Here is a 24,271-nt window from a genome sequence, read left to right on the forward strand (position 1 = left end):
CTAATTTTAGCTGAATAAGTGAATGCTGGAAAGCAACAAAGGCTTTCTGTAAAGTTTCAATGGCCTGAGCAAGAGATGATCCATAACAGTAAATAACTGTGTCGTCAGCATAAAAATGCAAATTTGTGTCTGAGACATTTTGACCCAAGTCATTGATATATAAAAGGAACAGAAGGGGACCCAAAACTGAGCCCTGTGGCACCCCCTTGTGGACAGCAACAAATTTAGAACAAAGACCTTCAAGTTTAATGCACTGGGTTCTATTTTTCAGATAATTTGAGAACCACGCTAATGCATGTTCTGACAATCCAAGGCTGAGCAGTCTGTTTTTTAGGACTGCATGATCAACAGTGTCAAAAGCTTTTGAGAGGTCAATAAAGAGTGACGCACAGTACAATTTCTTATCAAGTGCCACAATAATATCATTTATCACTTTCATAGTGGCAGTGTTAGTACTGTGTTTTTTCCTGAAGCCTGACTGAAATTTGGAGACAATATCATTAGAGTACAAAAACTCTTTCAACTGGTCACAAACTAGAGATTCCAGGATTTTGGATAAAACACACAAATTTGATATTGGCCTATAATTAGTCAACACCGATGGATCACCTCCTTTCAATAAAGGCAAAACGAAAGCTGATTTCCAAACCGCTGGAATTTCTTTGGTTTTAATTGAAAAATTAAATAGAATTGAGAGTGGTTCTGCAATAAAATCAGCTGCCAAGGTTCCATCAAGTCTGGACCAGGAGGTTTTCTGTGATCCAAAGCCTTTAAAGCTTTATGCACTTCATAAACACTAAAAGGTACAAAGTTAAAACGGTCTCCAGAAAACATAGAGAGTTCTGGGCAAGTATTTGTTAAAAAAGTTTCTGCAGAAGCAAACAAGGAACCCACTGATAGAAAGTGTTCATTAAAACAATTCAAAATTTCAGTTTTATCATTAATTGAGACTGAATCTTTTACAACAGATTTAGGAAAGGTTTGAGTCATTTTATTGGCGGAAAAAGACTTGATTACTTTCCAAAATTTCTGTGGATCATTGAGGTTCTCAGTGGTGACAGACAAAAAGTATTCAGATTTGGCCTTTTTAATAAGAGAAGTACATTTATTTCTAAGCTGTTTGAAAACAGACCAATCAGTGGAAGTATCTGTTTGTCTCGCCTTGTCCCATGCTCTATTACGCTTGTGTATGCTATCTGCGAGTGTCTGCGAAAACCAAGGATTTTCTCGACCTTTAATTCTAACTTTCCGTAAGGGGGCATGTTTATTAACAATTCCCATAAAACTTTCCTTAAAATATGTCCAAGCTAGCTCTACATCTGGTAATAGTCCGATTTTTTCCCAATTAACTAATGACAAATCATGATGAAAAGCCTGTTCATTAAATTGTTTAAGATTCCTTTTGCACACTATGCGTGGCTTACATTTTGGAATTTTAGCATTTCTGCAAACAGCAACAACACAGTGATCACTTAGGTCATTACAGAAAACACCAAGTGAAGAGAATTTATGAGGTACATTTGTTAAAACCAAATCAATTAATGTAGACTTTTCAGGGCATTTAAGATTTGGCCTGGTAGGAAGATAGACTAGCTGGGTAAGATTAATTGAATCGCAGAATTCAATTAAGCAGTACATCAATATAAACCAGATCTCCTGTGAACCCACAGACCAAACAAAAAACACTTGTGTTTATCACCTACATGTGCTCTTTGTTCCCTCCGTTTCCACTGGACGTGCACCAGATTTAGATTGGCACACTATTAGTGCACTATTTTTACTGCACTTGACAAACAGAACGATGTATGGGAGAAGGGAGTTTTATAGACTGCACAGGAATACCTGTGGAAAATGAACCATAAACCTTATGTTTATTTTACAAAAAAACCTGCTCGACTAATGGAGCGGTAACACAATACTGACATTTTTTTTAACCGCTTTTCATAAAACACAACAATCCTTCAAGTCTTAAAATGTGCTCAGAATCAGCCTAAATCTGGAGCTGGTACCAGTTCACTTAAAAGATTCTCAGAAATCCCGAACAAAAAGGGAACATTGTTTTCAACCATCAAAAGCATACAGTGACACCTTACATGCAATAAAGTGGCATCTGTAAAGAAGAAGACACTGAAAAATAGGAGATTAGGCATTGTTCCAAAGCTATAGCTGGAAGAATAAAAGGCACACAGAGGTCAGAGAGAATACAGATGCTGAGCTATCTTCTGCAACAGCAGTGTGAAGACAAGAGTTTTAGGTGTGTGAAGTTCTTTCTTACAATCTTACATTTCTGATTTGCATACAAGCACACATCTTCCAACTGGGCCTTATAAATGACCTAAAGGTCTCCTGACTGCATCTTGCCTGTTTGTCCAATTATTTTTTCCATTCTCAGTACTAAAAATACACAGAACAGCTTTTGTCTTTGGCTCAGTTTCTAACTTTGCTGAAGCTGGAGTTTCTCCTTTAAGCACAGGTTAAATGTTATTTGACAACTCAAGAGTAAATTGCAGTGACCACGGAGCTGTTTGTGATTAACATGGGAAAGCTAAATGATCACCAGGTCTTTTCAGTGATGTGGTACTCCTGATCACTCTCTGGTTTGCTGCAGTTACTCCTCAGTCCACTGAACTCCCCATGGCTGTCAGGATTGTGTCTGACTACTAGAAACACGCCGCTGATGCAACAGATAGTTCAAGCTCAGGCTGAGGCAACACCAAAGCTGCCAATGCAAGAATATGAGATAACCGCTCTGCACTGAATGCACAAATGGGCCAATGAAAGAAAAGAGGAGTGAAGAAGATGGGGCACAGTGCAAGAATAAGCAGCATGTCACAATAAACTGCTTTCAATGACAAAGCAGTACTGGCTGCCTTCCAGCACTGCACCAGACACACACGTCGGCATGCATGTGTGTGCGCGTGTGCATCCGTTTGTGCATCCAACTGTTTATGATCCGAAGCAGACATCAAAGTGCAGCCTCTGCTTTTAATTATTTTACATTTATCCTTGTAAAAGCAAAAAGCTTAAAAGCAGGATGCGAATGCAAAGTCATGTGTTCTCATTTAGCCACTGGGTCTCTGGAGGGAGCTCGGACTGTGATGTGCTGGTGCTGCGTCTTTGTGCTTGTTGGGTATATCGCCGGGTTAGTCACTTGCAAACACACTCTTCTTCTTTTGTGTTAGACAAACCGTGACTAACTACGGAGCTTGTCAGAGCTTTCGGAATGAATAAAACATATCCAAGAGTGGCTAAGGGTGAGTTCTTAACACACAAACACCCGTTCAGAGACCTGCGGCAACAGAGTGTCACTACTACATGAATCGTAGCAACCCTGTGTCTCTGTCTCTCCAAAGAGAGCAAATTGGGTCTCCAAGGAGGTTTGAAGTAGTGTGCATCTATTTGTAACGCAAGACCACAGACAAAAACACGCACACATGCACAGAAAACACATTATACATAGACATCGTATGAACTGCTACAACAAAAAAGTGAATACTCCGATTTTCTTTTGCCACATTGTGGGTATGCAGAAATCATACCGTTAAGCCTGCCACCTCACAGCACCCTGACATTAACACACTGAAAAAACACATGCTTCCTTCCTGAGTCAGAGCGTAAGTAGTGGTTTATATGTGTTTCTCTGAACACGTGAGAATTTCCTTCATTCATTGAGTACTTCCTGTCTGCGCTGAGCTCAATATAATGTCGTCTACACACAAAACATACTACCTAAAGAGAAAAGCGGTGAAAAAGAGCACGAGCTTAATCAACTATAAAATTATAGAGATTAAGACGGCGTCATTAACAGCAAGGCCCTTTCCTACAAACCGCACAGTAATAATACTGTTACTGTAGCCAAACAAGTAAAACCTGCCAAGTTACGACCCAAGGCTTACAAGCACTCCACTTTTCTGCTAAGCAGTCAGAAAACAGCAGGTGCAGAAATATGGCTGTTCAAAACACTGCAAGAAAGAAAAGGGGAAGCAAACGGACTCTTCATACAGCACAGTGGCTTAAATAAAGGCATGCAATAAAAGGAAAGACGAGGGCTTTCTTGTATCCATTTGCTGCTAACTTTGTTGTCCCAGCCCTTAAACCCACCTGGAAAAGACAAGACAAGTGCTCACACACAAAAGGCCAGGTCCTCAGTGAAAGGGACAATAACAAAACAGGCGTCCAAATAAAGCACTCCTGGTCAGCTAAATCCAGGGTGGCGAGGAGAGAGAGACACAACGGCGTATACCTCTAGATGAGCTCCACTGTAGCTGACCTATCTTGCAGTAAGACAAAAGAACTCAGGGTGAAGACTATGGTTGTCTTTACCTTATCTGTCCTCGGAGGAAGCCCCTCCGGTTTAGGCAGCATATCCCTAAAAGGTATTGGTGGCCATCTTGCTTTGCCTGCCTCCAGCCTGCAGAAAACATTGGCTACAGTAGCCGTACGCAGGGCAAGCTCCTGGGTGTCATGACTAGCCGCCGTAGCAAAGCACTGCTACAGCAGGCGCGCACACACTCACCGCACATACACAGACATACAGACACACACACAGATGGGATGCCTTTTGCAGACGCAGACAGAGCCTCATCAGCCAATGGCGTGAGGACCTTAGCGGCTTGTAAATTATCTTCCATGCCTAGACTCTCCTAAACAAAGGATCCCCTATGTGGGCTACTCCAGCCCTACGCACAGGGATTGGAGCAAATTGTGGAATGGATAGTGCTGGATCTGGATCAGTTGGACAGAGCTCACCAACACAGGACTACCTCAGAGTTGATTGTGCAACTACTAAAATGATTAATCCATTATTCAATTAGTCAACTTAACAACAAAATTAAGAACAACATTTGCTGCTCCTGGATTATCAAGCTTCTTATTTCTGCGTTTTCAACTGATCTTGCCAAATAACCAGATCTGAAATTAAGCTTTGGGGATTTTTAATGGTTATTCTCAGAATTTTACAGACAAAGCAGTTCATCAGCTAATCAAAAATATAATTAACAGTAAATAAAGATTACTCACAACTGTCAAACTAATCACAGGTTTAAGTTAGTTGGCACCTTTAACTTACATGGGGCTGAAATACTGCTAAAAGCAAAAATGCTTATAATGATAAGCAAAAACCACCATCACATGACAGTTACACTGGACAGCGAGTGCTTTTGTGCCCCTTGAGGTTTAAGACATGTGATTTATCATTGTAAGGAAGTTTTGCATTCTGTCATCATCAGACACAGGATGAAGCAAGACACAGTCTTTGCAAAAGTCTGGAGTGACTCCTCATTCCTTTATATTTTTGCACACAAGAAGTCAGAGTTTCTTGTAATTGTCGTCTTAAGCAATCTCAATAGATCTCCAGGACAAGTTTTTCTTTGGAAACTGACTACTTTTTCACTCATTTTCACTCCAGCCCTTGCACCTGGCCATTTTTAGAAGAATATTTTGTTTTATTTGCTTGTTTTATCATTCACCTAGCATTAAAAAAGCACCTAACTCAAGGGATGAACCAGTTTTTTGGAGTAGCAAACTATATCTTTAGGCACTTTGTTGATAGCAGCCTGGCATAAAAAGCTTCTGTTTTTCCCCCATTTCTTTAGTTGAATGATGAATGCCAAAAATAACAGTTTAATGGGCATCGTATTTTGGCTCCAGCAGGGTGATTCTCAAAGAGCTAAACTTGGCATATCTTAGAAATGTTTTAGGAAAGTGGACAAGTTGAAGATTTAGAAAAGTCCAGCAAAGATCTGATGGACCTGATGCATCTGGACTTTCAGTTGATCCATCTCTTGTTTGCTGAGGCTTCATCACAAACGGCCTCAGTGGAAGGGAAACACGTAGAAAAGGCTGAGATATGCCAAATTACACAAGAACTGTGCCAGTGCCAACAGATTTTATGGAGTGATTAATTCAAATTGCAAATTTTTGGTTCAAATTGTCATCAGGAGGTCCGGAGAGAGATACAACGGTAAGCGTCTACAGCCATCTCTAAAAAAATACAGTGAGATTTTGATCCACCATGCAATACCATCTGGAAAGCATTTGATTGGCTTTATTTTTCAGCATGACAATGATCCCAAACACACTGCTACTGCAACAAAACTATACCTGGATATAAAACACCCAGTGTAGCATTATCAGTCATGGACTGGCCTCCCCAGAGCCTGGACCTCACCATTACTGAAGCACACTTTGGATGTTAGAGGCAGCTAACATCCAAAGAAGAGCTTTGAATGTCCTTCAAGAAGCCTGCAGAAATATTCCTAGTATTTAAAAAAATGTCAAGAAAGCTTTCCTGACAGAGTTAAGGCTGTGTTAAAGAATAAGGGTAGTCATATTAAATATTGACTTTCAAGTTCTTTAGAACTTGAAAGTCAATATTGCAAGATAGGTGAGCTACATACTTTACATTCTGTATTTTTCTAGATGTTTCAATAAATTGCTGCACAGATATTACATTTTCCTAGCAAAATATGAAGAAATGAGTGATGGTTCAAGACTTTTGCACAGTACTGCAAGCATAGGCGAATAATTTGCTGCACCATCTATAATTTCTAAATGACTGTCTTGTTCATCCACCCCTAAATCCTTTCCTAAACAACCCCACTCAGGAAAAGCGTGGTTAGTAACTTTGCCTCTTTTAAAGGTAACCATGTAGCCAAGAAGCTGAGTTCAACCCAGGACAAGGAAACATGAAGGTAGCCAGAGCCAGTGCCTGCTGTTAACAATCTAGCAACCAACCTCAGCCATGGGCTTGATTGTGGGAGCAGATATAGTTCAGCGCAGCCCAGTCAAAACAATAAAAACTATATCAGTGTAGCATCCAGCCTGCAGTAAACATGTTCAACCAAAAAGATAAGACAGCTGCGCAAACATAACCTGTGGCGGAAGATCCGATCATATTGATGGATTTAGCACTAAGTCGTGTCATAATTTCAAACATTACTGAGTAGGATGTTACACCAATGGTTTGTCTTTGAGCCTAAAAGACAAACCATATGGGAAATGACTTGATTATATAAGAGACTTGGGAATTTTTACACTTTTGATGCACTTTTTTGAAACGTGTACTCAAGAATTGCAATCTTAGTCATGGCTCCGAAGGGCTGTTTTTTATCTCACTGCAAAGTTCAACAGTCACTGAGTTTGTCAGTTACACTTATCACAGTCAAACTGCTGCATGGTGTGGCTTCATATATATTAGCCCCTTTCTGCAGCTTGATAAGTTCATCATTTTTGCATTTATCCTCAACATTTCAACACAACATTTACTGAACACTTGCTGTGGTGTACCACTGAAGCCATGAAATACTGCCATGTGCATTTATGCTGCTTGAGTATTTGCATCTAGAAAATGCAAAGAACATCTTACATTTAAATTATGATGAATATCATTTTATGTATTCTCACCTCATATCCCCTCAGGAAAGTTTTCTGATTTAGTCTCAGATTGGGAGTCGTAGCAAACGCTGGAATAATACCAAGGAGTAAATATCTTAAATGTCTTTGAGCAGATAAGTGTGTAAGTGTTATATCTTTAGCTGAAGTAGCTGAAAATTCAGTGTTAATATCTATGAACACGTGACAAAAAAACACGTAAGATTCTAATAAGTTGTCTTCCCCAAACGCTTCCTTACACACTGTAAAACAAGCACAGACGAAGACTACACACTTGAAATATGCACGAGGAGTGAGTGCGGTGTGCTGAAGCAAATTTCGTCCCCACAAAGTAATATCTCCACACTGGCAGTAACTGTGAAAACCCTGTCAACACTACAACAACTTGCATATTGCCAGCTATTTAATCACAATGTGGATTAGTGCTTGCAGCTGCACAATTCATGCTGACAACCAGCGCGGACATGCGGCAGTCTTTCAATCTTTAACATAAGACTGAAAGGACACAGTAAAGTGAGTGCACTGCTCTTGAAAACTTTGTTTTTAATCAGTTATTCACTGACCCACCTTAAACCTGAACATATGCATGTTAGTGTTTTACTATAAAAGAACCAAAGCATAACATCTGAACCGTGTCTTCATTTAGGGTTGATTAAAGATGTGCAAAAGAAAAAACCAATAGCAAAGTGCATAAAGAGTTATGACTGAGGGAAGTCTTACCTGGGTGATTATCATTGAGAAAAATTCACGTCCCAAATAAAAAAATCTTTAGAATAAATGTTAATAGCTCCTTGGTGTTATTCATTGAGATGGTTGTGGTTGAGCTCTCCTCTGAATGTGACCAGTAGTCTAACAGGTTTAACGCTGCAACAACATCAACAAGCCACACTGCTAAACAGGTTACACCAAACACAACTACGTCTCCTACGCTTGTTTGTGTACAAGACATAGCTGCCAACCGTTATCATGTTACTATCACTTGGCATGTGTTGCTAAGGCCCCTTTAGCAGGTAAAAGCAATGTAACACAGCTGTCCTACATTCCCCAGTGTTCCCTCTGGGTGTAGCAGACGTAAAAATGCTCTTATCTGATTATGCAAGCCTTCTGGTTTCAATTCACAAGACAATGTGATGCAATTTAGAAAAAAATTTGCAGATTCCTATAAAAAAATACAGGTCAAAAAATGCAACCAGAAAGTTCATCTCCTTTAAGCGTCTCAGGCTTTTAGACCGCTCCTCCTCCTCCAGCTGCCACTCCACTCGACAAAAAGCTCGACAACTTCTAACGATATTCCACCACGCCCTTAATTTTCAGCTCTTTAAGTGTCCCGTGTGTTTTTTTTTCCTCTTTAACGAGCTGCCCAGCTCTCATTAGGAAAAAGAAGCCTGGACATTAATCACCCCAAGCTACAGTACACATGCACAGCAAGCGACGTAAAGAAAGTCATTCGGCACCGCAGTCGTAAACTGTCTCTGATACATGTGGAGGCTGACCCACTGGAGTCCAGCCCAGTGATGGAGCAGTGCCAAGCATTGCTGCCAACACTTGTCATTACTACCATTACAGCAGACGATAATGTAAACTTGTCTCTCAATTGCATGGAAAAGTTACAGACCATTGATGAAGGGCAAAAGTATGAGGGAGTTTCTTCTCTTTTTGGCTTCTTTACTAAAGTTTTGACTTTCTACTGATCATCTTCATTGTGTCAGGGACAAAAAAAGAGAAAAAAACAACAAAAAAAGACAGCTTTACCATCCCAGAGGTGGTGTTGGATATGCTGAAGTGAGAGGTAACAATTATGGGAAATGGGAAAACATGACTCTACGCTTCAACTTGCCCCTTTGCTTCACATCCAGCCCACATATACACAACCTGTCAAACAATCAGTTAAACACCTCTTTGTGTAGGTCAAAGCTCAAAAGACTAACACATGTCAAACATTAGGATACTCAGAATGAACAGCAGTAACCTTTATGCAAACACCCACTTTAGCATTTGGATCCAAGGCCATATGGAATATTTTCCTTGGAGAAAACCCTGAAACTATAAAGTCTGCATTACCTGAGAGGAGGCGCAGTATGGCTCATAATCAGAAGACCCCTGAGGCTACTCACATATCACTCTGATCCCTTTTCCAAAAGCACATCTGCAAGCTAAACACTGTAACTAAATGCCTGCACAGCGACTTTCCGCGCTCTCTTCTGCGTGCTCTCTCCTTCAAACGCACACAAACAGAAATGCATGTTTACAGCTGTCACGCTTCCTTTGTGGACAGTTAAGAGCCCATGGGTGAGGCTATTTTAAGGACACAATGAATTCTCATTCAAAGTTCATTTCACACACATGCCGAGTTATGTAACATCTACAATCTCAATCCTGGAAGGAAATGTGCACTATTCGACACCACACCCATAAACCCACATGGACTCAATTTACAAGCTAGCAGTGGTTGGTCAGCATGAGGGGACACGGGGTCATTCCCTCTTTCACCCCTTTCGCTCATCCAAGGAAGGAGGGCAAATCTTCAAATCTCTATTCAGCAACTAAAGTGTCCCCTGCAGCCTTGCAGCTTCTTTCATGGATTTAACCTGTTCCTGGACCTTCTGAGTTTGGTCAGTAGATATAGGACAAAGATTTGCACAAACACACAATCATATATTAAGTCCTACACGTCTGTTTTTCAGGTTTTAGAAGCTGGTATGTATAAATCTGTAAATAATTTTCGCCCTGGGAAGGGTTAGAAGGGAAAGGCAAGCAGGTCCTTTGTTTTATGTACACAGTGATACAAATGCAAACACAAACACTAGGCAGGCACAGCAGCATGAGGGCCTCAGATCCTCTAACAATGACACAGGAAAAGCCTTACTTAAGTTGTTGCTAGTGCGACATGCTGAGTAGGCATGGTTGCCATATGATTGTGTGTACACACAATGGTGCACACACACACACACTTACACATGCATACGTGTTTATAGAGAGGTACACACAAATTCCATTGGTGCATTAAAAGAATTACATTATTGCGTGGCAACAGAGAGAGATGAGAGGATAATGAATGAACAAAGGGAAAACAGACAAAAGAACAGACAAAGCCATGAATTCATTATAATGATTACCCTTGGTAGATGCCATTTGGAAGAGGTCCTTCAGAACCAATGACAGGAGGGAGCAAGCAGATGAGTTTTTATCCTCTTCAGGTGTATTAGTGATATTCTAAATTAGGCAGGTTAAATTAATGCATGACTGAGCTCTGGTTTCTCCAGGAGGCCATTGTGTGCCCTTGGTAGGATTTGATTGGCATTGCTTTCAACAGGGGGGGGGGGGGGGGGGGGGGCAAAGTCAGCATTTCTTTTCACCCAGAGAAACCAAGTGGCACGACTTCAAAGCTTGTCCAGGGACTTAGGTTCTCACAACAGTCAGGACACGCCACAAACTCACAGATTCAAAGGACCTAAGAGGGCTAAGCAGTGAAGCATTACTGGCATCAAATTATGCATATTGTACAAAACAAATCAAACTGCAATGTGTTTTAACTGCAAACAACAGCTGAATGTGCACTGAAGTATCAGCATCCCCTGTCAATAATTCACCATCTCCTGTTATATGTAACCGCTGGAGATTTCTGTGGTTCTGGGGCACAGTCGCCTCACAGCAAGAAGGTTCCTGGCTCAAATCCCAGCTGGGCTTTGCATGTTCTCCCTGCTCCTGCCAGGATTTCCAATGAGTTCCTTCCTCACACAGATTAAAAACATGCACATTAGGTTAATTGGTGATTCTAAATTTATGTACCTCATGGGTGTCTATGAGGTGCCTAAAGTGCTTGTAGTGTATAGATAAAGCACTGTATAAATGTGTGGTTACATGTGGCTGTTATTATAAAGTACTTTGAGTGATCAGTAAGAGTGGTGTAGACATGGCAGTTAATTTCTGCCTAATTATGTAAATCAGGCATTAGTAAATGGTTTGAGTTCTGGGGCTATTGGTTCTAGGGCTGCCACGATTAGTCGACTAGTCACGATTACGTCGACTATCAAAAACGTCGACAACTGATTTAATAGTCGATGCGTCGTTTGAAGCTTTGTAAGATCCCAAAAGACGCAGGAATAAGTAGTAGGATTTAAGAGTGTAATAACGGACTGAAACAGAAGATGGCAGCACTGCACGTACAAGGATACCAGCTGCCGTTAAACCCCTGAAGAAGAAGCTGTGTCCGGTATCGTATCTGTGTCCAAATTCAAGAACCGCATCCTCCTGTGCCCACATTTCTAGGCAGATTACGTTACAGCGACACGACGAATGCTGTCCAAATTCGAAGACTCCGACAAATGCGTCCGACAAACGCACCCTTCATTTCCCCAGATTTGAAGGATGGGTCGGGTGTATACTTCGTGGCCCAACCTATCCCAGAATTCATAGTGTGGCTGCTAGTTAGTTTTAATATTACTCTTATTATTCTTTCTGGGTCACAAAATAAACGTTTAACATATTTTCAGGCGAGAATGTAACTGTGTAACTTTATCAAGACACCACATATTTTCAAAAGCGCTCCGACGTTTTCGGAGACGTCTGTTACCCACCAGCTCGATAGCTAGCCGGGGTTCAAGGCTCACTAAATGGTAAATGGCCTGTATTTATATAGCGCTTTTTACTAGTCCCTAAGGACCCCAAAGCGCTTTACATATCCAGTCATCCACCCAGTCACACACTGGTGATGGCAAGCTACATTGTAGCCACAGCCACCCTGGGGCGCACTGACAGAGGCGAGGCTGCCGGCCACCGGGCCCTCTGACCACCACCAGTAGGCAACGGGTGAAGTGTCTTGCCCAAGGACACAACGACCGAGACTGTCCGAGCCAGGGCTCGAACCGGCAACCTTCTGATTACAAGGCGAACTCCCAACTCTTGAGCCACGATCGCTACTAGAGCCCGTGAGAACACCGGACTCCCGGCAAATCGCTTTCAAACCCACCGCCGTCTCTCGCTACTCAGGTTAAACATATATAAGTCACTTAGATAACTTAAAACTGTTATTGTTTGGCTTTTTTCAGTATTTTATTAGTTCCTGCGTATATCGGTTTGGCTGAGATTAAAGTTATAGTTTTTACAAAGCTGAATAAACGTCAAGCAAACAACTGATTATCAGAAGTGTGAGATGCTCGAGAACATACTCCGGTGTCCCGTTATATTTTAGATAGCAAGGAGCAGACAGCTGAGTTTATTAATATTAAACTTCCCCGAAACAATCTGCAAATTTCATTTAAAATTGAATAAACTATCATCTTGTCTTTATTTTTAGTTAGCACAGACCTTAAACACTTAAAGCTGTAAGCTAATGATAGTTATATAAGAGCAGATGCATGCTGATGCAATAAGCTGTACGTTTTACGTCCAATGGATGCACGATCTGATTAATCGCAAAAATAATTGGTGACTAGTCGACTATCAAAATAATCGTTTGTAGCAGCCCTAATTGGTTCCCATTAAGTGTGTCTCATGCAAAACACATAATGCTCAGTCTCTCATCGAGAATCCACTGCTTTGCATTGCATGTGAGCACTCAGTGTGAAAAAACTAAATGATACAGTGTATTAGTCCTGAGTGGCTAATATGGACCGTTGATATTTAACCTTGTTTCCATTTTTAAAAAAAAATATTTTCATGTTGCAAGGTATGAACTGATCATCTAACCACATAATGCCAAATGTATCATATCTGATACGTGAGTTGCAGCACAACTAAGGGGTGGTTCAGGCTCCCCTGATCCAGCCCCACCTTTATCAAAAAGTAAAGTTTTGAATCCAATCTTAAAGCTGGAGAGGGTGTCTCTCTCCTGAATCCAAACTGGGAGCTGGTTCCAGAGGACAGGGGGCTGAAAGCTGAAGGATCTGCCTCCCATTCTACTTTTAAATACCCTAAGAACCACAAGTAAGCCAGCAGTCTGAGAGCACTTTGCTCTCTCACTGCAGGAAATACAAAACCGTAGTAAGACTTCCTAATGATTTGTAATGATTCGTAACATATTGCAACAACTAGCAAGGAGACTATACTTGGGGTATAGCAAGTGGTTATACAAAGTAGCAAACATTTGTTTCAAATGATGTTTGATCCTAAGAGTTTTTATGTGATGTTCTTGGGAATGTCTTTTATCCTTTCAAAATTCCACATTTGCGGCATGTGTAATTACTCTAAACTATCAAATAAGCACAGTTACAGACTGAGTGACTGAGTGTCGTTACTGTGGACCTTTGTTTTTCCCCATACCATACAATCAAACACGACTTGGTGTCTGATGACTCAAGTCGAGTACTTTAGGAGCAGCCATACTGTATAACCCCAAAGCTGGCACCATCTGGTCCTTGCATCAGCCCAGATGCATAGGAGACTCTGGCCAAATAATCAAACCACAAATAAAATAAAACAGACATTTCTCCTGGTTCGCTGAGTCTATTTTGGGTCGCTACCAAAGCTCTGCAGCTATTAATGATAACTACCTCACAAGGTAGTTATAAATTTAATTGACTTGGACCAGTTTAACAGAAAATACACAGCAGCTTTGATCACAGGGGAGCTCATGTAATAAAATGCATGTCTCTGCCAGGGAAGAGAAGTCAGAGTAGAGAGAGTACGCTAAAGCGCAATTCACCCTGCTCTGTCATAATGAGTTGGCTGTATTTAATCACTGACAGTGTTTCTGACATTTCACGAATCTTCCTCCCTACCTCAGCCCCCTTCTGTCCCACACGTTTACGTAATGAAGGGGAAAAAGAAAGCTGTCCTTCAGCTCACTGCCAGAGTGCCCACGTGTGCATGTGGAGGAACCTGTATTCATTTATTTTACAAAAAGTGTTTATTTCTCTCTCATTGACAACCAAAATACAGAGTCACATGGAAAAAAACTGTTGTGGTTTTGAAAAGCAGTTCACATTAATTTTGAGTCATTTGACTTTTTCTGTTGTTGTTTTTTTTTGTTAATATCAACAATCAGGGATAAGCACAAGTGACTTCCTGTCAACTTCAACTACTGGCCAAGCATTATAGCCAGCAGGGGCGACTCCTTCAAACTGTGCAAAAAAACCCCAACAACTTACTGATGCCACATTTTACGTACAGTTTCTCACAACGCTAAGACTTACTTCTTTAAACCTTACATCTTTTTCTAAAACAGTTTTCCAGCTGAAGTCCCAATATGTCACATCAGACTTTTAAGAAAACAACACATCTTAAAATATTAACACTACTGAGCAATCATTACACGCTCCAATAAAGGTACTGGAAAAACAGCTTTAAGGATATTTAACTCTCATCTTTCTAATCTGAAAAAAGTAAAACCAAAGTTGACTATGTCATGGTCCCCGTGCCTGACCGGCTGGTCTTCCATCTGTTTTCTTTTCCTCTCTCATTTCCCTCTCGCGTTCTACGCACTACCTGGGCGGAGTTCATTGCAGGCTCCCGCCTCTGGTCCTCGCACCTGCAAACAATCATCTGCGATTCATCCCTCACTCAAGTTCGCTACTTAAGGCAGCAGCTGAGGATACCTCGTCGCTGGATTATTGTGTAACCCTCGTCAGTGTTACTTCAGTTCTACAGCCTTTTTTGAGTTCCCTTCGAGTTTTTTCCTGACATGGATTCTCCTGTCCGTATGCTAGATTCTGCATGCCCCACCTGAGGATCTGTTGCCATGACCCTTTTGTGAGTGTGGTGAGTCAGTGCGGCGTAAACGTGGAGAGGATTCCCTGAGAGGAGAAAGCTAACTGTGTGAAGAAGTCTACCTGTGTTTTCCTGATCCCTTCATGAACCTTGGTGACCTCGGACCCCCCTTCCCTCACTTGTATATATCGCACGTGGAGAGTAAAATAAACAAACTAATCTTTGTGATTTCAGTCTGCGTCTGAGTCCCTCCTGTGACTCTCCTCACCTTCCCTTATATTTAGAAAAGTCACACACAGAAACATCAGTGGATTTAAGCAATGATTCAAGCTCATGATGGCAATAGAAGCTCTGCTTAGATGGAGATTCACTTTGACTTCCTCCAATCATGTGCAGCACAAACATCCAAGGACAAGGTGTGCCAGTCAGAAATACTGCATTAAACCCAAGTGCTACATCTCAGACTCTACATGCCTTAGTTAGCATGTTAAACATTGAAGTTCATGACAGCACAATTTAAAACAAACAAACAAACAAACAAACAAAAAACAACTGAAGAAGTATGGCTTGTTTGGTTTTGCAAACATAGAAGCAAATTCACAACAGAATGGCTGGAAAAAAAAAATCAAGGTGCTGCAATGGTCCAGTCAAAGTTTAGACCGCAATGTGACTGAAATGCTGTGGCAGAACATTAAGAGAACTGTGCATAAACAAATGCCTAAATCAATGAAATGAAGCAACCTTTCACAGAAGACTGGGTGAGAATTCCTCCACAACAATGTGAGAGACTTATAAAGTCACACAGAAAACAAATACTTGAAGAATTAAGAATCATAGGGTGTAGTTAGTTGTCACAAGTCTACCTCGAGTCCTATGACAATCTTTCTTTGTCACATCATTGCATGTATTGCATATCTGGCGACACTTGCGCCTTATGCTATACTATACATGAGAAAGTGCCCAGTTTCCCTTCCTCGTCGGCTTTCCCATTCATGTCCCGGCTTACTATGAACCCGGAACTGGCTTTTGCTGGTATAAGCAATTTTGAGACGCTGAGATGTCTGCCTCCTGTGGTTATTGTTAGTCATCACAAGTGCACATCACTGTGCAAGAAGTGTCTGAGGGAGTGAGAATGTGTTTAGAGTTTTGCAACAAGGTTAAAATGAGATCTGCCAACTGTGTCTAACTAGGCGAAAACTGTTACAGTCTCTGATACTATAAATTGGTGGAGACAATAGGCGTTATTGTTTTAGTAATTCAGAAATGTGTTATTATGATCTCACTGAGCATAAAACAGATGACAAAGCAGGATTGCTAGACTGTGCACCGTGGTCAAATCAAATTTGGGGAAAAAAAGAAAAGGAAAAACAAGATGGCAATGGCAAAAATGCCAACTTAAGACTTCAATACGAGACTTCACAATGCAGGGCGGGATCCTACTATGACACGGTTGCTATGTCCATCTTTTATTCTAGCTGTGACTCCAAAAAGTTTAGATACAATTTTCTTTCCCCTTTCTGCTTTTCACCCAGGCTGGTTTGCAAATACTAATAAAGCTGGATTAGAAAGTGGGGGAATTTGACATAAATTTGTATGCATAGTTTGAAACTCTTAAAATAAAAAGCTCTGAAACGCAAGTCTAGATGTAGATCTAACTTACTAACCTGTGTAGTTTAACCTAATCACCTGAATGTAGGTTACTGAACTAAAAGTCTGACACTCAGTGGTGCTTGTGGTTATCTCCACTAATCCTCATCGTGACCCTTAGAATGCCATCACACAATCGTGGCAGGTTAAAGGTCAGCAGACAGACAAAGAGGTCACCATGGCAACCATAAGTGCTGAGCATCTCCACTGTTGTCTGTGAAAAGAGGGGGATGCTGGCTTCAGACATAATGGGAGAATCGCTCTTACTTTGTGTCGTGCTAGTTAAATTTGGGAACAGTGAGGGCGTTGCTGCACACAGCTTTGAATATCTGCAGCCATCGCTGCTGGACGCTGCTGCCTGGACTGCCAAGTCTTTAATGACACGTGTTACTCTTCTGACAAAGTGTGCACAAAGGAGGAGTAGGAAAGGTGCAGGAGATAAATGAGTTTGCATTTGAAGCTGGGCCAAGCTGGATGTAAGCAAGCTAGTTACTATTTGCACAATGTAGTGCCCAGCTGCAGCTCTATTGTCCTGAACTGAAAGCTGCCATTATAGGTTACCCCAGACTTACCTAAAGTGTGCCTCACCAGGTGCATGGACTTGATAAACACAGTTACAGACAAAGACACCAATAGTCACACGTGATAACTTACAGTATGTATGAACAAAATAAAGCTGTGCTTTCTGTTTTTTGTTATTTAAATTGAACTCATTTGATCTCATATATTTTATGAGACAACTTGGGGCAATGTAAAAGTACAAATAGGTTGCAGTGTAATTATGTGAACAGTGGTCAAATGAGAGCAAGATACATGCTGATATTAAACAGTTAAAGCAGATGAAAATTCTTGAAAATTCTTAATCTTTTGATTTTGGCGGATATTGAAGGTTTTTCCTGTCAAATTAAGAGAGAGCACAACTACCTGTGAGGGATATCTTTAAAATGGTGGAAAAGGCTGTGAGTCGCAGTGTTTTTAATTTCATTTAATGGTACTGACATATAAACGTTAATAACTTTATCCCTGACAGCTAGCTTCTCCAGTGGATAAACACTGAGTCAGCATAGCTGGCTTGAAACATGTTAGGACTGTTTCAGTCAAATATATGCTCTACAAATAAAGAAGGTCTGTTCTCATTAACTCCACTATTTTATTTCTGGCAACTACGTGCTGACATGTGGATTTGTGTTTAGGACCAGGTGTCCTCACAACCCAGTACGAGACAAAGCCACGAGGGGACCCTCAAACCTGAGCCAAAGCAGACAAATTCAACTGGAAAGCTTCGCTCTTACTGACCACTTCTCCTTCTTGCACGAACCATGGAAGCTCACAGATGTACTTTTTTCAAACATTATTTATTTATCTTCTACTTTTCACTATGTGTTCTCAAAATGTTTTGTTTTGGGGGGGGTTTTAAGCAGTTTTGGCATATTTTTCTGTTTTGTGGCAGAGCAGAGTTTTTCCTGGCTCACAATGGGCCTTTGGGGGTAACAGGACAGTAAACACAACTGAGCAGTGAAGGCAATGAGTCTGTTTTACCTTATTTGACCTATTTTTTTGTCACTTTTGACCATTTGATAAACAAGAATGTGAATTATGCAAATGAAGACTCAATTTAAAAAAACATTCAGAAAACAATTTTAAGACAATCCTGATTATTTTTATTTGGTTTTTGCCCCACCCTCTAAAATTTCTTAGAGGGTGGGGCAAAATTTGCAAGGAAAAAACACCCTGAAGAGTAAAACTCAACCAAACCCTAGACAGGCAGCTCCATGTAATACAACCACGCACAGAATCCGCATGCCCCTACATGAACTCCTCTTTGGCCTCTGCACCTTCTTTTCCACACACTCAGAGTTAGAAACGTTTGCTGGAAGGGTGTGTGAGCTTGATTAGCAAGACTGGCCAGTGAGTGTGTCAATGTATTACTCATACTAAAGCACATATAAAGCACACAAATAGCAGTTATAACAGAAGACAAGCGATAAACTTGCTCAACCAGTTCAGCATTTAGAATAAGGCATAGGATGAAGTTCAGGACTTCACCTACATTTCACCAGGATGACAGCATTCACCCAACGCTTCGCTTGCAACACTTGGTGCAGGCTCCATGACAGTAGTCATTTTCAATTTAAAAACCTGTTTTCAAGCCACAAACACAAGCACTGCTGTATGGGAGGCAGCAGGCCAATGTGATGTCAGTTAAGAGCAAAACAACTGGGCTCTGTTGTTTGAATAAGGGTGGGTCAGCAGTTCTACGTCACTCTGTACACTGTCATCCAGCAATGACATTGTACATGCAAGCCCTCATAAAAACATGCACAACATCAAGAGTCACCACCAGATATGCTGTAAGTGTGTCACTGAGTCGCTCAGCAACTCAGCACACCCTCCACACACACACACACACACACACACACACACACACACACACACACACACACACACACACACACACACACACTCTGACCTACAATTCAGGGTAATCCCAATAGCATGGCTGCAAATCTCTCCCTGGCCTGATCTTTCCTTCCTCACCCACTCTCATACTGGAAATAGAAGTCTCTACTACTAAGAATGCAGGTGTTATATAATCAGCCCTAATCTGTTTCTGTCAATGCTACCGCTCTAAGGGTTCTGCTAGGACATGCATGCACGCTTGCACACACATGGACCCTCACACACAGTTGTTCACTCACTCCTCACTACAACAGTTTGACTAGAAAAGTGGTTGAGAAAGGTAAAACTTCACAACAGAGTATACTGTATATGTGAGAAACTGAAATAATAAAGTGGGCGGAGGTCTTGGTGAATCTGCAAAGTAACGATGGCCAAAAAATATGCACCATGGTACTAGTTAACTTTCTGTTGTCTCACTGTATCTCACTGTACTATTACTGTTATCAATAATATTTCTGAATAACTAACCCTTGGCTCATAACTCCTTCTTCAGTCAGAAGCAAATACATCATTTTAATGTTATTATTACAAAGAAATATGATCCACAGTGCTCCTTGGGCCAGGGAAAATGAATCATTAAGTCAGCGAACTGTCACAGAACTTCAGCTCATTGCTTAGTGACACTGGAGTAAAAATAGGACAGCTGGTGTTTGCACGATAATAGTTGAATCATTTGGCATTCAGTGACCACTGTAACTAGTTGCAGCAATTAACTGGTAACAAAAAAGGTTGAGTGCGCAACATGCTATGGGCGACAGCTTGGGTTGCAAGGCAATTGCACAAGTTCTAAGGTGGATGGCACCCTGTCCTTTTTGTGGTTGGATTTAAACTGATTGCAATCAGTCTCAGGCAGATTAGCGAAGCTCTGCAAACAACTATTCTAATTCATAAATGCAGACAGACTGACGACACATTGCAATCAATCAGTCTGCATCAATGTATCCCCTTTGGGGTTATGTCAGGAAGGCCATGGGGCGAAAAACTGCCAAATCAAACATGCGGCGCTACCCGCTGTGGTGAACCCTCGTGACAAGGCCAGTGAGTGTAACTCGTGTGGACTGAACTGGTTGTCGACTGGTTGTATTCTGGTTATTTTCCTATATAAAAGCAAGGTTGTCATTTTGCAATTAAATCAATGTCCTGAGCAATTATTTGTGCAGGTATTTCAGAATTTCTGTTTCAAATCTATGAGGTTCTAGTTCGACCCTGAATGCAGTGAATTTGAATTTCTGTTTAGTGTCCTTTTCTGTGTATGCAGACAGGAACAGATTTAAAATTTTTACCAATTTATTACAGTTAATCTCTGTATTACCACAAACAGATTGCATTTAAATGCCAACTTGACCCCATTCACATACAAACTGAAAGCAGTCTTGCGTTCTATCATCCTCTTAACACGGCAAAGTTGGTTTGAAGACAGCAACTGATTGCGAGTGGTTTACACAGGGGCTTCCATTTCTAAATCAACCATTTCAAATGCAACAAGATGACACGTTCATTGCACACAGTTGCAGTCGTGTATTCTCTCGATTGACTTTGGTACATGTTAGAACTAATTTTAGGTTTTAATGGTCACGTTCAAAGCAGGTATAGATCAGGTATGGAGCCAGTTTGCAACCTTACATGCTCCTGTCCTCAAGTCTGAGTTTTTGCCATCAGATGTGACCTCCTCCACTTATTAAAGCACATTTTGTATTTGCTTTCATGTGATTCCATTACTCTGTTTATTACCCACATTGCCTGTTTTTAGTCTTTTCATTGATATATAATTAAGTATCTGGCTTTCATCTTTCTGTCAAAAGCAATTCATAAACCCTGTTTTTGCTCTTTATTAAAGTTTATTATTATAATATTATTATTATATATATAAATACATTACATAATTTCAAGGCATCCTTATTCGATTCACTGTTTTATCATAAAATATGTCCTTTGGTAACTTGGAGAAAAAAAACATGAAATCTCTGTAACTACTTACCCCTTCAGAAACACTTGTAGGCATCACATGCAATCCATAAAATAGTTATAGTCTGGATTGCGCCATAGATTGCATACACACACAAATACAAACACACATGCATTCGCACACAAAAGACCAATCCTCCAACCACGTGCTGAACGGCTGCCAGTCATGTGACAGCTTCTTCCCCTCTCTCAACACAGGGTATTTTCTCTGTTCTCAAAAAGTGGCCTTAACAACTATTCGCCAACCCCTAACCCTGACCTAACCGTAAAACATGCCTTCAGCACGCTGGACTTTTTTGTGGCCCCCATAATGGGGACATGCGCCCAAAATGTGACATGCTAAACAGATTTTGGTCCCCATGGCGTGAGTAATACCTGGGCCACACACAAATATGCTCACTTCCCCTTTCACCCTGTGCATTTCCCTACAAATAACAGGAAGACGGTGTGAAGTTCAGCAAGTGGCATCTGTTGAGACCCACAGAGAGAATTCACAATAGGAAAGTGAAACTTTTTGTTTCAACTGTCTGGTTTAAGTCAACTCACGATCACTACTATTTGCTAGCTGGCGGCTGGGAAACCTCAGAGATCAAAAGCAATGCACTCAGACAACAGCAACCACAGTTTTCTCAGCTGATTCAGATCAGCTGTATATTCAAACTCAAATCATTCTCTAAATTTACCTTACATGCTGAGCAATGTCTGAGTTGCTATCAAATGTAGTAAAAAAGAGGCAGTAGGCCTCACCTGTGCAGCAGAGTGAGTGTGTGGAGATGAAGGTCTTCTCCTCTTCAGTTCCACGCATTTCCTCAGTTTACAGATTTGGTGACCGGTCCTGCGGTTGAGGCAGCAGCTGCACTGGCCGCAGTTGATCTTCCTGAGGCACGGTTCGCATTCCCCACACCTGCGCCGCTTTTTCCCCTCCTTCCTCAGCAGTTTTGAAGCGGCCCAGGCGAGCGAGCAGGCCCCCTCTTGCGCCCAGGATCCGGGTTGAACAGATAAGCTGGGGTCTCCGTAGCCGGCCTCTGATTCAGTCTCAAAAGAAAAAGAGGATCGAGTGCTCTCTGAGCTGCAGGAGAAGGTGGAGCTGCTGTCCAGAGAGGGAGTCGAGATCTTTGGCACCAAATCCTGCTCTGGCACTGCTACCTGAACCTTGCTGAGGTTTAGTTCTAACTCGGTTGAAGGGGCAGCCAGCTGGGAAAGTAGTGCTGAGGACCCCAAAGGTACAGCCTTCTGGCTCTTGTGCTCCAGTGGCTCTTGAATGAATTCACTATCTTTGGTTTGTGACTCTGCTGGTGTGCAAGCTAGACTTTCTCCTTGATTAGGAAGCACCTCTTGGCTCTGTGGCTGGTGTGGTCCCCCGTGGCAGGAATCCCTCATATTGCTAGGTTTGAGGGAATCTGTACGGATAATAACTGGCATATTTCTTTTCACTACAACCGCCTGCACCATCAGGGCTGCTTCAGTCACAACTGAGCACCCTGGAATTTGAGGTTTAGCACCATGAGTGGCAGGTTGAATATCTATCTTACTCAGAACTTTGCCAAGTGACTCTGAGGTGGAAGGGGCTTTGGTGGGATTTGAGGTAGCTGTGTTGGAGACCGGTAGCACACAAGTAGGTAATTCTGACTGTGCTGTCAGTCCCTTGTTAGAATGAGGTGGATCTGGGGTTTGACAGGCTGGAGTGCCAGTTTGGGGGTGCGCAGGAATGATGGAAACATCATTCTCCTTCTGTTTCCTTCCTCCATCTTTATTCTCACAATTACCCAACCTCCAAGTGATGTCCTCAATCTCTTCCACTGTCTCTTTTTGCCTCTGAACTGGCTTTGTTGCTTCTATTCTCTCTTTCCTCTCATGATTTATCTCCTCTCTTCTCTCATCATCAGGTGTGACTCTTTCACCTGTTGTTTTATCTTGCAATATCAGGATGTTGTTTTGCTCTTGCTGTGCAGTACACACATTATCTTCCTTACCATCGCTGGCAGGATGATCAAACTTTTTTCCAAGGATAGCTGAAGTGTCATTTCCCTCACAGTTGCCCTGCACCTCCAGTGAGCCTGTAGTGGTTGACTCTGAGGACTCAGGAGGTGCTTCTTTACTCCTTTCACTGCAGAGTTTTATTTGTCCATCAGCATCATCAACCTCTGGGGCTCCAGAGACACTCTTCAGATCACCTTTACTGTTATGGCTGTCAGTAATTTTCTCTTGCTGGGTTATAGGACCATCACAGCTGTTCTGCACACAGTCTTCCAGTGTGTTATTACACAGTGGTGAATCAGCTTTAAAAACGCTGTCCTCTTTAGCACCTTTGACTCCGAGACCCTGGTCTTTGACATTTTCAGGAGTCTCAACCTCCGTTTTTGGACCAACTTCCTCGTCATCACAATTTTCCAGTTTCTCTGCTTCTTCATCAGGAGTTGAATCGTTGATTCTGGTACTCGGTCGCTGGTTTCTTTTGTTTCCGTGCTGGGGTGCTGATCTTCTCCTAGTGCTCCCCCTGCTGTACTTCCCTCTACTGCAAGGTTTAGGAGGCTGGCAGGAAGTAACAGACACTTGTGTACCCCGCTGGGACTTCCTTCGCCCCAGGGGGTCTTGTAACTTGCCACAGTGGTCAGGCGGATTGCTCGCCCGTCTAAGCCTTGCAGATCCTGTTACATTTAGCGAATGGTTCACTCTGCTGGGGGACCTCCTGGGACCTTGAGCAGCAGGTCTGCTAAACTCTCTTCCATGGGGACTTTGGCTTGACTGTGCTTGGGCCCTGGTTTTTGAACTTCTGGGTTCTCTGGATGTTTTCTGGGTCCTCTGTGCAGCTCTTCCTCTGGTTTTATTTGAACTGCAAGTTTGCCTCTTGGTGCGGATCGCTTTCTGGGTGTTCTTCCTCTGAGTAGATGTCTGTATCCTGGTGGGTCTGGTAGTAGCAGGCATGGCTGAGGGTATGAAAGGGAGGATTTCTGGCAGCCAGCATGGGAGCCAGGTGAATGTTTATCTTTTGCTTAGCACACAATTTTTCTTTCTTAAAAAAAAATCCTCCTCTTCTGTATTTTGAATGCAAACTACGATGCTACCCTGATTTTGCTATTGCAGTGCATGACCTAAAAAAGGGAAAACAAATGTCACAATTGTGCGTTTTCAGTGTAATAATGACAAACTGTTCATGCAC

The 24,271-nt window shown here is 41.8% G+C and overlaps 1 protein-coding gene across 3 annotated transcripts in view; it reads right to left on the reverse strand.

The window, feature by feature from the left end:
- The window catches only part of tet1 (tet methylcytosine dioxygenase 1), a 40,031-nt gene that overhangs the window by 15,000 nt on the left and 760 nt on the right, over nucleotides 1-24,271 (reverse strand). For all 3 annotated transcript variants that reach the window (XM_085428095.1, XM_085428094.1, XM_085428092.1), the window contains exon 2: nucleotides 21,859-24,203. In XM_085428095.1, coding sequence (XP_085284221.1) covers nucleotides 21,859-24,036 — 2,178 coding nt within the window. In that variant the 5' untranslated portion in view covers nucleotides 24,037-24,203. The remainder of the gene's footprint in view (nucleotides 1-21,858; nucleotides 24,204-24,271) is intronic.

Source organism: Rhamphochromis longiceps, linkage group LG13 (genome assembly GCF_057381845.1).
Source record: "Rhamphochromis longiceps isolate RC_006_pf linkage group LG13, R_longiceps_female_GT1.1, whole genome shotgun sequence".
NCBI lineage: Eukaryota > Metazoa > Chordata > Actinopteri > Cichliformes > Cichlidae > Rhamphochromis > Rhamphochromis longiceps.